Here is a 13,702-nt window from a genome sequence, read left to right on the forward strand (position 1 = left end):
TCTTTCGAAAACAGTCGTCCTACCTCAATAGGAGTCAGGTCTGCGTACACTTTACCCTCCCCAGACCCCACGTTGTGGAATTTCACTGGGTCGTTGTTGTTGTGAATTCGAATATCTAAAATAAAAAAATATATTTAATTAAAATCCATCAGTTATGGTCATAACTGCACAAAAAAGGCTACTGGTACTTACCTTTTTTACATTCATACCCTTTCTATTTTTTTAATTAAATTTATTAACAAACATTAATTCTTCTTGATACAGAAAATCGTTTAACTAATTTTTGTGTTCTTTTATTTTTAACTGCTTAATTAGTTATAAATGTCAAATAACGGTACCCATATATAACAACACCTCACTAATAGCAGCCATAAGATATTCAAATAAACGCTGCCACTGTAACAATATCTGAATGTATATATAATCTTATGTTTAACTCCCCTTTGCAGGTCAATACAATGACAGGACTCAAAACAACACCTGTAAATAGAATAAATAACTGTCTCCAACAGGATATATGGTTCCAACTGATCATATGTGGTGGGTAGAGATTAAAATTATCATTATGGGGGGGGAAATGAGCCACATCCACCCTGACAATACATTCCACAACGACATTAATTATGTTTTAACCTCCCACAACAAGATGGACCAACGTAAAGTTTGAGACACATTACACTGCTCCAACACAAGTATATTTTCAGAAGCATGACCTACCTTCTACACATATCCTGTATTTGACATGAAAATAATCAAAAACATAAAACAGGGCATTATGAATCACTGGTAGGTGTAGTATCTGCTTCAGATGATCTAACTATTGCTTCAATAGTATCCATGTCAATTGTCATAACATCCTCAACTTCCGCCTCTTCTACCTCAGCCATTACTTCATCTGCATCACCTGCACTGGCTATAGGTTCCACTCCATTAGATTGAACTGGGGAAACCTTGGTTTCTGGGTCTGCTTCTGTTGCATTTTGTATGGTATATGGATCACTGGAGATAGGCAATGTTGATGTGACTAACAAATTCTGCAGACAGGTAAAGCATGAATTAATACCCCAGAAATAGTAATTACAAAAGAAGACCACATTCAGACTGTAGCAGATATTCAGAAACTATTGGAACCCTTTTTTTTAACAGGTAAGTTCCCAACAATTGTCAACTAAGCTCAGTAATGTGATCTTACACTAAGCTGGCAGACACGGTGGGGGTGGTTCTTAGTGAGTTTCCTCCAAAAAGTTGTCATTCAAGATTTGGACGTTAAAAAATGTTGAGATGCTACATCAATGAGATTTAAGAACGTGAAACTTTATAAGCACTATAAGGATCCACATCGAAATCAAACCTTTTCTAGAGCCAACGCAAGCTTTGACAGCTTGGAATAAATGTTCCGCGCATCCAACAAAATCTGCTCAATATTAGAGACAACGCAAAACCAATATATCAAATGTTTAATTGAGGGCCAGAAATCAGACATCAGCATGAAGAAAATCGTTGTAGCAGTGAAAAGAACATACAAAATACACTAAAAAGAACTCATATTGAGCATACTCTCACTAAGCTGCTATAAGACGACTCCTATACTAGAAAAACACAATTTTTTTCATGAAATAGAGAAACACAGCTTTAAATTCAAAGGAAAATCATGTAGAATGAAGTACTAACATGTACAACAATTTGAAATTGAGATTAAAAAAGATTGCCACCTCACAAAGTCTTTGCAACGTAAATGGAGGGCCTTCAGCAAAGCTGTTGAGAGCTGCAAAATCAAGGAAATGTGGGGAAGATCTAAATCAGAGTAATGAACCAGAAGACAAGAGCTTATCTCAACTGTATCAGGAGAAAATCAAACAAGATGTGCAAAATGGTAAAATATGTTAGAAGTTCGGTTACCAAGTGAGCCCAGAGAAAACAACATTGAAGCACCCACAAGTATACCTTCAGACTTTAGTTCAACTTCCGAGTTATAAGGCAGATTTGGAATAATGACATTTTATTTGACAGGTAAAATAAAGTAGCATATCAAGAGCATATCAGGAGTTACTTTTCACATGATACAACGTGTTACATTATATTCAGGTGAGTAGTTTTCCAGTCCAATGTTGGCCTTACTAACCATAATTGAGATCAGCAGACAAGTGAAAACTCTTCAAATTGTAAAAGTGAAGCAGATGAATTAGAACTGCTACCACAGAAGAGAGTAACAACACAAATTTGGGAATTGTTCTTGTTTATTTGAAACTATGTGACAAACCATAACCTGCTCCAGGAACGCAGAAACTGGAATATGCCTAGTTGGAGCTTTTCCTTTGAATACCTTAAAGACACCCACCTTATAAGCGATCAGACGTTGGACTAATTCTATTTGGAAAAGCACATGGTATGAATATCTACAAAATGGGAAATGACAAATTTATCTTTGAATTTGCTTTTAGATCCACTGCAGAACAGATTATGAAGAGTGAATGGTGCTGGAGGAATCTCCTCATCTGGTTGCAATGGTGGTCACCGTTGATAGGAGCTATCAACCACAGTGAATTACCAAGTTCAGTATGGATAATACTAGTTGGATCACCTTTGCAATTCTGGTCTCAAAAGGTCTTCAAAGCTATAGGAGACAACTGTGGAGGTTAATTGGAGACAAGAAAGAGAAGCAAATTCGGAATCACTTGAAATGGGCCAGAATAAGAATAAGAGGGGAGGAAAGTGAGTTTCCAAAAGAAATAACCTTGGAACAGGGAGGTGTCCTCTTCACCATCCATATCTGGGTAGAAATTCTGGCAACTTTTGCCATCGGAGAAGACAAAGGAGAACAACGGGTGGAAATTCCAGTGACTTCACGATCGGAGAATACAAAGGAGAGCAAGGTTTAACCCAGCAAGTAACGGGATCACTGACAAAAGGTATGTGTGGAGATATGACACTAAAAGGAGGGATTTCATTGATAACGTGGGCCCTCAGAGACAGCTGTCAGTGATTTCAAATGAGAATTTGGGCCTGGAAAACTGCAGCAACCAAATGAAACTTAATTTGTCTCCAAATCAGTTCTCTTGTCTGGGACAAATTGAGAATGAGATGGATGGTTTTAATGAACCACGTGAGGTGTCCATGTGACGGCAAGACCACTAAACATATTCCCCTTTGATGATTTATCAGCCCCTCACAACAGAAATTTTTTCTCCAGCCTAAAAGATACGGCAACAAACTTTTTGAAGTGCCTAGCAATCTGGGATCTGCAACCATAAATCAAAAGAAGTTTGGCTCTGTTCCTTCGCCTTCCTTTCTGAAAGCTGATAAAGAACTTCAAGGAAGAGAAAAAGTGCCAAATGCTGACGATTTGACAATTGTGGAGGATGTGATGGACAAACCAATCCATGCAGAACAAGATGGCATAAGTATGCAACTTTAACAAGTCCAAGAAGTGGAGCCAGTGGTCATAGAGTCACAGGTAGGGTTGGGCATAAAATACTGAAAACCGAATTACCGAACCAAACCGGCTATTTCGGTATTTCGGTATTCGGTAATTCGGTTCGGTATTCGGTACTGAAATATAAAATTCGGTATTTCGGTTTCGGTATTCGGTATTTTGGTTTCGGTATTCGGGAAATACCGAATACCGATTTTTATTTTTATTTTTTAATACAAAAATACTGGGAAAAAAAGAAGAAAAATAACCAAAAAGAGAAGAGTTTTTAGTAAGAGGAAACTATCCCATTTTTTTATTTTCCTTACCATTTCCATTTCAACTTTCTCACGTTTACAGCATACTATATGCACACTTTCAAACACATACATTATGTATAACTGCTACAATTTAAATTCATGTACATGTAAAAATTATAAATTCTAATTTCAAATTTATGCAATTGGTTAAGAATTCTAATTTCACTTTGCATGATTCACCACGTCAGTTATCTGCATAAACTGTTTGGTAGTTATATTGAAAACGAAAGATTCCAACTCTTTCATATCTTTGCAGGAACTAATTAATAATTAGTGCAGTGATGTAGAGTTTTTGGACAATTCAAAGAAAAACATATATATAAAAATTATGTGTGATATATTAGAGATTTTTGTTTTCACTCTTTTTCATCATTTTTATTACATGGTAATATTTTTTTTATTCTGTATCTATTCATAAATTATTTTCTCTTTGTTTACGATGTATCATTTCTCCTCCATAGAATGTGGCTTCAGAGCAATTTCGATTTCGGTATTCGGTAAGTTAAAATGCATATATTACTTAATTATGGTGTAGTAATAAAAATGTAAGTTAAGATATGTATTCTTTAGGTTAATGTAAATATTAAATGCGGATAAATTTTTATTGTACATTAACTATTAAAAAAATATGGTATTACCGAATATTGTACCGAACCGAAGTTTGATTCACCTATTACCGAATTACCGAATCAAAGTTTGAAAGTTCGATATTTGGTATATATTTTGAATTACTGATTACCGAATTACCGAACCCGAACTTTAAAAATACCGAACCAAATACCGAACACCCAGCCCTAGCCACAGGAACAAGAGACCGAAGCAAGGCCTCCAAATTATTTTTTTAGGAAGAGTGAGGCCTCCAACTGGGTGAACTCCAATGGGTTAAGCAACACCTATGGCGTTGCCTTTGTAGGATGCGAGAAAGAAGCACTGGCTTTATTTATAAAGCTTGATGAAAGGAAAAGAACATAGGGAACACAATCAAAAATGAATTAAAGAATTTGCAATCAGACCTCAATGAGGAGGTGGAAGGGGTTAGAAGCAGGGGTAAGATTCTATGTTCGACTTATCAATGCAAGTCAAGCTTTTATCTTGGAATGTAAGGGAACTTAACAGGATTTCAAAGAGGAATATTGTTAAGAGTTTGATGCAGAATAGGAAGGTAAACATATATTGTTCAGGAAACCTAGATAGAAGGAGAGATGGAACTTGTTGCTTAACCGTCGCTACGGGCATGCAGATGGATGAAATGTGGATTCTTAAGAGGCCCGAGGTAGCAGTGGAGGCATAACGATTCTCTGGGACAGTTGAATTAATAGCAAAAGGATCTTATTATATTCCTCTTCTTTTTATCAGGTAAATATTTTCATTAATCACAAGACCAAAAAGGGCCATATACAAGAGGTATACCAACCAGTAAAGGACCTACAAAAAGATATGGTTCTCTACAAAAGACACCCAATCTTCTATACAACCCGGAACTACATAGGTGCACCAAAAATAAATAAGGGATATTCCTTGCAGCTTTGAAGCAGTAAACACCCCTTCAATTGGTGTCTCACAAGGATATATGCCCTTTTGACTAGAATGGACAAAAATGAGCGTTGGGAGGAGATTGCAGCAGCCAGAGGTTTGTGGACGGTTCTTCTCACTTGTGGAGAGTCAAAATTCCTTTCAAGGTTTCTTGCTTTGTCTGACTGGTGGCAAGGAAAGCATACGTGACCCAGGAGAAAGCATATGTGGACGGTTCTTGTCACTTGTGGAGAGTCAAAATTCCTTTCAAGGTTTCTTGCTTTGTCTGACTGGTGGCAAGGAAAGCATACGTGAGCCAGGAGAAATTACAAAGAAGAGGATTTCAAATTTATTCAAAATGTTCATTATGTAGTCAAGATGGTGAGAGAAATGAGCATATTTTCCTGCACTGCAAGACAACTACAAATTTGTGGCACATATTCTTTCGTCAGGCATTATCTGGACCATGCCTAAATCTACTATAGGAATTCTTAACTGCTAGAAGAGTGTTGGGAGGAGAGGAGGTGAAGAAGATTGGTGGCAGATCATCCCAGCTTGTGTATGGTGGATAATATGGAAGGGAAGGAATTCAAGGTACTCTGTATGTAAAGATCACAAGTCAGCTCTTTTTGTAGCCGAGGTTTTACTATTAATACAAGTGGTTACCTTTATCCAAAAAATATAATAATAATAAGACTGCCATCAAGCAAATATTGAAAATGGAGATAAAAAAATATTCTGGACAAAATGTTGACCATCAGTACGCATATGTAGTACCAATATGCAAAGGCATTTGTTTGACCATTTCACAGCAACCTAACCAAGAAGAGGATTATTTACTCCTACTCCACTTCTTCCTCCATTCAACCTTTTGTTTTTCACATCACATTTCCTCCCTACTGCCTAAGAGAACGCAACTTAAAACATCAACATTGAACATGCTAACAAGTAGTGAGACCCCAAGTTAAACATAAAAATAAAAAAAAATCTAACGGATGTTATACAGCTGCCCCACACAAATAGGAAAATCAATTTTAGGAGAGATTTAAACTTCTATGGCATCCCAAGCTAAACACCAAAAAAAATTGAACATCCTAACACATATTATACAGCTGCCCCCCCCCCCCCCCAACCCAAACAGAACAATCAATTTTAGGAGAGCCATATACTTCTATGGGATGAGAATTATTTTTTTGCCTAGAGTAAATGTGAAATATTTTTTTGCCTCGAGTAAACACACAAAAACAGGGCAATGCAAGAATGTGTTCTAGGAATATGAAACATTATATATCATCTTCTATTATTTTTGGATAATAATAACACTGTTGTCCCAATCAGCTTGAGCGAACGTCGATTTTTCCACCGGGTACCTGCCATCTCCCACCAACACATGTATTGGGTAACTCTACCAATCAAGGTTTATGCGTCTTCTTATAGAATTTTATTGTTATCAGCATATTTTCTTATAGAATTGTTACAGTCAAAGCTAATTCCCCCCATGTCAAAGAAGAATGACAGAAATAGGTAAGGCAAATGACTGCGGGAATACCATCATCCAACCTTTTCGCCAAATCAGTTAAGCTCTCTCCTAAACAAGATTGTTGCTGTTCAATAGTCATTTTTGCCTCGGGATAATCTGACAAGACCTTCAATAAAGCATTTAAGAGTTGTTAAAAGTTAATGTACATTATGCAGAAATATTAAAACAGCATAAATTGGAAGACCAGTCTAAAAGAAGTTAGTCCTACGCTAACAACTTGGCATACCTCCCCATACCTGCTTAAGATGGAATGACAGCATGCCCTTGAGTTTGTCCCAGTCATGCCTGAGCCAAACATGCACAAGATAAAGTCATGACACGGAACTTCCAACACCATAATGCAATAAACAAGAATACAACAGAGACAACTCTTTTTCTGTCTTTTTTTTCTTTTGGATCAGAATACAACTCTTTTCTTCTTCTTCTTCTTCAACAAGATTATTGTGTAGAATTTAAGGTTCTCTATGTTTACTTCCCTAGCTAAAAACAAGAAAAGTCAGTCTCACATGGAACAGCTTTTTTCACACTTCAATATGTTCAAAATTTTTATATGAAGAAATAGAATTTAAAAATTGAATCTACAAATTAGATTTTTCTCTTCTGACCTAGGGATAGCTTCTCTCTTACTGTGCTGAGAAAGGAAACCCTTAAAGTTGCTCCTTTAATGCGGGGGAGTGGGGTGATGGAAAGAACAAACAAATCATCATTAAGCGGGGAAAAATAAGTCGATAGTAGTGAAGACTGAACAAACAAATAAGAACACTCCTTGGATGGTGAACTGAACATGATAAGTGGGTATCACTCATCATGCTCCATTGCCGTTTCGTGGTACATGTTCCATTTGGTTACAAAGTTGGATATGCCAAGCTTAAGAAACTTATTATTCGGACAACACCAGTAGACCAAGTAGAACATACTACCAAAGAAGGTTGCAAAATATTTCCTATATATATATATATATAGGTAGTGACAAGATAAGAAAACAAAAAGAGACATGGTATCTTGTGTACTATATTATCTGAGCACCTACAGGGCTACAACAATAATGTCATTAAGCCTTCCAATTGAACTCTCTAATGGAGCATACAGCAGCTGATAAACATGAAACCTTACGAGGCCAAGCTGAGCCAAGCCAAATTTTTGGATGTTGCTAGCCCAGTTGACTCGTTATGTTAGTAACCAATGCTTGATGCAGGTAGTTCAGCTCATATTTATGGCTTAGATTCAGCTTGAGCACATCCAAGTTATAAGACTAGTTTGATTAGAGACCAAACTCGAGAACTCAACTAGTCTTTGCTCTTTGAAGAACTCAAGTACAACAACCGGCTTAACAACTTTCAGCCAACTTGTACAATATTATAATAACTTTAGATAGCTAAAAGAACTGTCCTATCCAACCAACTACATACTCCAGTATAATGGTTTTAGCCCCAGGTTAAAAAATCCGATGCTCTTCCTTGACATTAAAAAACCTCTCACATTCTTGAGACCTATATGGTCATATTTCTAATTAAGTTCTATTCCAACTTTATTGAGCTACTTAACAAGAAAGGCAAAGTTGTAAAGTAGAACAAGATTATGTCATTCACGAAAAAAATTGAATGAAAAAGTACTTAGAAAGGAATACAACAATACTCATACATTAAATACGAATATCAATCTAATAGCAGTAGTATCACTATATTCTTTTACCTCCAAGATATTCTAGCTAAAGTTGGAGCAATGGAAAAATTGTCTCCATGTGACCCATAGGTCACAGGTTCGAGATATGGAAGCAGCCACTAACGCTTGAATCAGGGTAGGCCTTCTATATCTAAGTTGCTCGGACTCCTGTGCAAGTATATTCAACACGGGTGCGAATTTGAGGGTCGAATTCGGCAAAATCTAAATTTTAAGATTCGGGCGTATGGATCCAGGTGCTAGGATTCGGCTAAAAAATTCAAATTATAAAATATAGCTATAAATATATTTTAAATTTTGAAAGATCATCTAGGTCGTCTTCCCCAAGACCCCAACTTCTTCTTTCAAGCTCTCTAATTCTTTTCCTCAAATAAGAAAAAGAAAGTTTGCTAATGTCTATCGGAAGTCAGAACATGACCACTAGAATTCTTAGTTTCTCTCTTGACCAAGAGGAAAAGCTAAAAAGGAAACAAAAGGACTATAATACTTGAAGGTATGCCATTTCCCATGTCTTAAATCTATTTTATCTTTTATTTTGAGAAATCAAAATCTCAATTTTCCCCCAAATTTGTCTATGGACTCTGGTCAAAGCATCTGATGTGGGTTGACCGAATCTCATACCCACACCCGACACGAGTGCGGCAGCAAAAATGAAGAGTCCGTGCAACTTAGATCTACATCACACCTTAGGGTGCAACCCTTCCACGGACCCTACGTGAATGCAGGATGCTTTGTGCACTGGACTACCCTTTTTATATTCTAGCTAAACTTGCACTGAGCTAGCTTCCTTTTAATAACAGTAATATCCTGGTGAGCTTGCGTGCACTTGCACGGAGCTCACTTGGGCTCACAGATCCATATAAACTCAAACATATGGAGCTTGGCTTAGCATAAAGGAACTAGCTAGAGGTCGACATAATTTTAGCAGGTTAATGTCAGATCAACTGAATGTACTTTGCTCATCTCCATTAAACACCCACTTTAGGATGTAGTTAACACTAATATCTTCTTTCATTCAGATGCAGGTAAGAGATTTACATAAAAGAACAACATTGAACGGAACATAGCAAAATTATTGACTGTGACAAAAATTTATAATGTTTACCATTTACACATCAGTGAATTGCAAACTTAAATTAGCCACTTGGAAAGAAGTAAAGTTTTAGGGCAAATTAATAGCATACCAATACTTCCCAGTAGCTGCCATTACTTCAATTACACTCTTAACTTCTTCATCATTAATCGGCTTTTCAGATTCCATGCCTGTAAATCCTAATAAGACCCATATTTAGTAGAAAGAGGAAAACCCAATTTCGTCTAGCACAAAAATCACAGGAATCAGCCAGAAAATGATAAATAAAGCAGCGTTCGTAGAATACTTATAACTATCTTCCTTCTTAAAACGGAAAATACACACATTTAGAGAAAATTGAATAACCTGATTGCGGAGAATCCATATATACTCGACGAAAATGGAGGTTAAGCACCCAAGATTAAACCCTATTTCGTTACTCTTCCCCGTATTTCGGAAGAGAGAATTTGTGTTTACAATAACAGTGGAGAGGTTGGATGGGCCGGGTATGGGTCAAAGCAGTACATGTGGTTAAGCCAGCGGGATCGGAACCGACCTAGTAGGTGCTGGATCCGTTTGGAATCGGAGTGAAACCGGTACCAACGTACGATAGAAGTATTAATGGCAGTTTTGATCCCGAACGTACCTATATCGGCCCAGAATTCCGAGTTTCCCTATTTTTTAAAAAACAAATAATTAAACTAACTTATTTGTTTATAATTGAAAAAATTTCTAAATATATAACTTATTTAATATTTTTTAAAAAAATATAACTTAATAAACTAGACTTTTTCAAAGTTTTAATTTTTTTTTATTTAATCTTTTTTTTCATAAATAAAAAGAAAAGTATAAGGAGGGGACATAAACCTTCTCTCCGATATTAAAATAAGGAAAAACCTAGAACTATGCACTTATGAGAGGACTCCTCTCAATACAAAGTATCTAGAAAAACGTAAATAAAGGAGACTCTCTCTTTTACAATTAAAGCAAAACAAAGAAAAGTAAAAAACAAAACCATCAGGATTTTTTTTTAATTCTCTTCAGCTTTTTTCTTCTGAAACTTGCCATCCCAATCTTGTCAAGATCAAAATAAGCTCTAGTATCCTTTGGTAATTGTTGCCTAGAAAAGAAAAGTTGAGGAGCAGTGTAATTATGACTTAGTTTTGACAGACTATCTTCAGTGAAGTTAGCTTCTCTGTAAGTGTGTTCACACTTGAAGACCTGAAAATGGTTGGTAATATTGTGGATTTTTTCCAGAAGTTGATTGATAGACCAAGGTGGCTTAGCTTGTTTTTTGATCCATCTAACCACTAACTCAGAATCCACTTCAAGAATTACACTTTTGTAGCCCAAATGTATGCACCATGAGAGTCCAAAAATGTCAGCTTCAACTTCCACTTGGTTTTTGGTGCTTTCACCCAAAGGGGTAGCAAAAGTAAAAATGAGATCACCCTAGTTATTCCTTAGGATTCCCCCAACTCCAATTTTCCCCGAATTGTCTAGAGCACTGCCATCAGTATTTAGTTTAACAAGCTGATCAAGGGGTTTATTCCAGCACACTTTGGTAACCTTCAGTTCATGGGAGCATTTTTCAATCAGAAAAACCTGTTCCTTCTAGCTTGGTGGCCATTTAATGTAAGAAAATGCAGTAACTAGGAGATTAGATTTGTCTTTTAAAAAAGAGTACTTAACTCTTGAAGAGTTAGACTGCTTTCCTCCATATTTACATGCACATCAATTTTTCCACAGGTTCCAACAAATAAAAATGGGTGTAGAGTGCAAAATAAGCTTGTGAGCTTCATTTTTATACTTTGAAGTCAACCATGTCATTACTACATTTCTAAGGGCTGTGTACTCTGTGTCGATATCAAAATACCAAAAGGGTCAGCAAAATAGCTCCATATATTTCATGCAAACTGGCATGCTATGAAGGTGTGATTAATAGTGTCCTGGCCAGGTATTTGACAACAGTAACAATAAGAGGGTTCACGGCCAAAACTGATAAGCTTCTCATTAGTGGGAAGTTTTCCCCTAAGGGTTCTCTATAAATGAAATGAGCATTTAAAAAGGAATGAGCTTATGCCATGAATGAGAATTGATAACAGTTTTACTCCTTTTCTTTCTAATCAGATCCTAAACTGAAGAACAACTGAATTCCCCTGTGTTGTTGGGTTTCCATATAGGATGATCAAAAATATTATCTTGAAAGTTGATATGGCTAGCTAGAATAATAGGTACCCATTGAGGAGGAGCAGTGTAGGTGATCTTTTCCACATCTCACTGGCCATCTATCAGGAATGAAGAAATCTTAATGTTGTTAGGTCTAAGACCATTTGTTCTATAATTGATAAGAAGACCAGACCCCAACCAATTATCCCACCAAAAAAGACAGAAGCCTGAGTGAATCTTCCAATGAATGAGAGGTTCAATTTTTTGCTTGTTAGTCATCATATGCTTCCATGTTAGGGACTGGCTAGTGTCCCACTTTCTAGAGATGGGATTAGATCTTTGACAATATTTAGCTCTCAAAAAGTCCCTCCAAAGAGTATTTTTAGATCTGCAAATCCACCATTGTCTGTATTGAAAAGAAGTGGTAACATCAATAATTTGTCTTACCCCAATACCCCATTCATCATAGGGATAGCTGAGGTTCTTCCATGAGGACCAATGATATTATTTTTTTTGTCTTTCTTCCACCCCCCAAAAAAGTTAGCTGTGAGAATTCGAATCTGTCTGAGGGTAGTTTTGGGAGGGGATATGGCTGAAAGGAGATGGATAGGAACTGGCTAGTGTCCTTCCATGTTAGGGACTGGCTAGTGTCCCACTTTCTAGAGATGGGATTAGATCTTTGACAATATTTAGCTCTCAAAAAGTCCCTTCAAAGAGTATTTTTAGATCTGCAAATCCACCATTGTTTGTATTGAAAAGAAGTGGTAACATCAACAATTTGTCTTACCCCAATACCCCCTTCATCATAGGGATAGCTGAGGTTCTTCCATGAGGACCAATGATATTATTTTTTTTGTCTTTCTTCCACCCCCCCAAAAAAGTTGGCTGTGAGAATTCGAATCTGTCTGAGGGTAGTTTTGGGAGGGGATATGGCTGAAAGGAGATGGGTAGGAAGGGATTGGATCACATGTTTGACCAAAGTCACTCTTCCTCCAAAGCTTAGCATTCTAGATTGTCATCCAATAATCCTATTTATAACCTTGGACAACAAATTAGAATAATAGGTTACTCTTTGTCGTCCAATGTACAGGGGGCACCCTAAGTAGGTGATAGGGCTCATTTTCTAAGAAAAAATCAGTAGTTCTCTTGATCCTGTTTACAGTTGCTTTAAAAGCATTAGCCGGGATCATGAAGTGACTCTTATCTCTGTTGATGAACTGACCAGACACCTCCTCATAAGTAGCAAGAGTTTTCATGATGAGATTGAAGGATGATTTCCTCCCAGAGGTGAAAATAATAACATCATCTACAAAACTGAGGTGGTTGATCTGTGGACCTCTCATCTCCATATAACAACCATGGTAATGGGGGTCCAAATATAGCTCGTTCATTAATCTTGATAAGACTTCAGCCCCCAAAATAAAGAGAGCAGGAGAAAGGGGATCACCCTGCTTAAGCCCTCTAGTTGAGTAGAAGAAATAGTGTCTTGAGTCATTTACAATATCAAAATACCAATTATTTGTCATAATCCTCCATGTTATGTCAATGAACAATTCACCAAAACTCATTCTTCTAAGCAACAAACATATATAAGACCAAGAGATCCTGCCATATGCCTTGGTCATGTCAAGCTTAATTACCATATTTCTGCCAACATTTGGTTTCTTAACCTGATGAATAATCTCTTGTGCCAACATTATATTCTCAAAAATGCTCCTATTTTTCACAAAACCAGATTGATTCAAGGAAATCAAATTATGGAGTATAGGAGATAATCTAAGGTAAAGGAGTTTGGAAATAATCTTGTTGGAAAAGTTACTAAGGCTAATAGGTCTAAACTCAGATATTTTATTAGGATGGACTTTTGGGAGTAGAATCAAACATGCATGAGAAATGAATTTAGGCATGATGTGACCACAAAAGAATGAGTCAATAACCTCCATAAGATCCGAGCTAATAATATCCCAACACACTTGGTAGAAATTTCCATTCATACCATC

The 13,702-nt window shown here is 36.7% G+C and overlaps 1 protein-coding gene across 2 annotated transcripts; it reads right to left on the bottom strand.

Annotated features, from left to right (window-relative positions):
* Positions 1-468: 468 nt before the first annotated feature.
* LOC129870468 (uncharacterized) lies at positions 469-10,183 on the bottom strand. Of its 2 annotated transcripts, none has more exons than XM_055945274.1 (7): positions 9,900-10,183; positions 9,646-9,733; positions 7,018-7,066; positions 6,791-6,887; positions 1,713-1,765; positions 1,352-1,414; positions 469-1,034 (listed from the first exon to the last, which is right to left on the bottom strand). In XM_055945274.1, exons 1-7 carry the CDS (start codon positions 9,916-9,918, stop codon positions 774-776), a joined length of 630 nt encoding a protein of 209 aa, XP_055801249.1. In that variant the 5' UTR covers positions 9,919-10,183; the 3' UTR covers positions 469-773. The 2 variants fall into 2 exon arrangements, with proteins under 2 accessions (XP_055801249.1, XP_055801250.1); XM_055945275.1 differs by having other exon boundaries at positions 9,646-9,724; positions 9,900-10,182.
* Between the last annotated feature and the right edge of the window lie 3,519 nt (positions 10,184-13,702).

The sequence above is a fragment of the Solanum dulcamara genome, chromosome 10 (assembly GCF_947179165.1).
Source record: "Solanum dulcamara chromosome 10, daSolDulc1.2, whole genome shotgun sequence".
Lineage (NCBI taxonomy): Eukaryota > Viridiplantae > Streptophyta > Magnoliopsida > Solanales > Solanaceae > Solanum > Solanum dulcamara.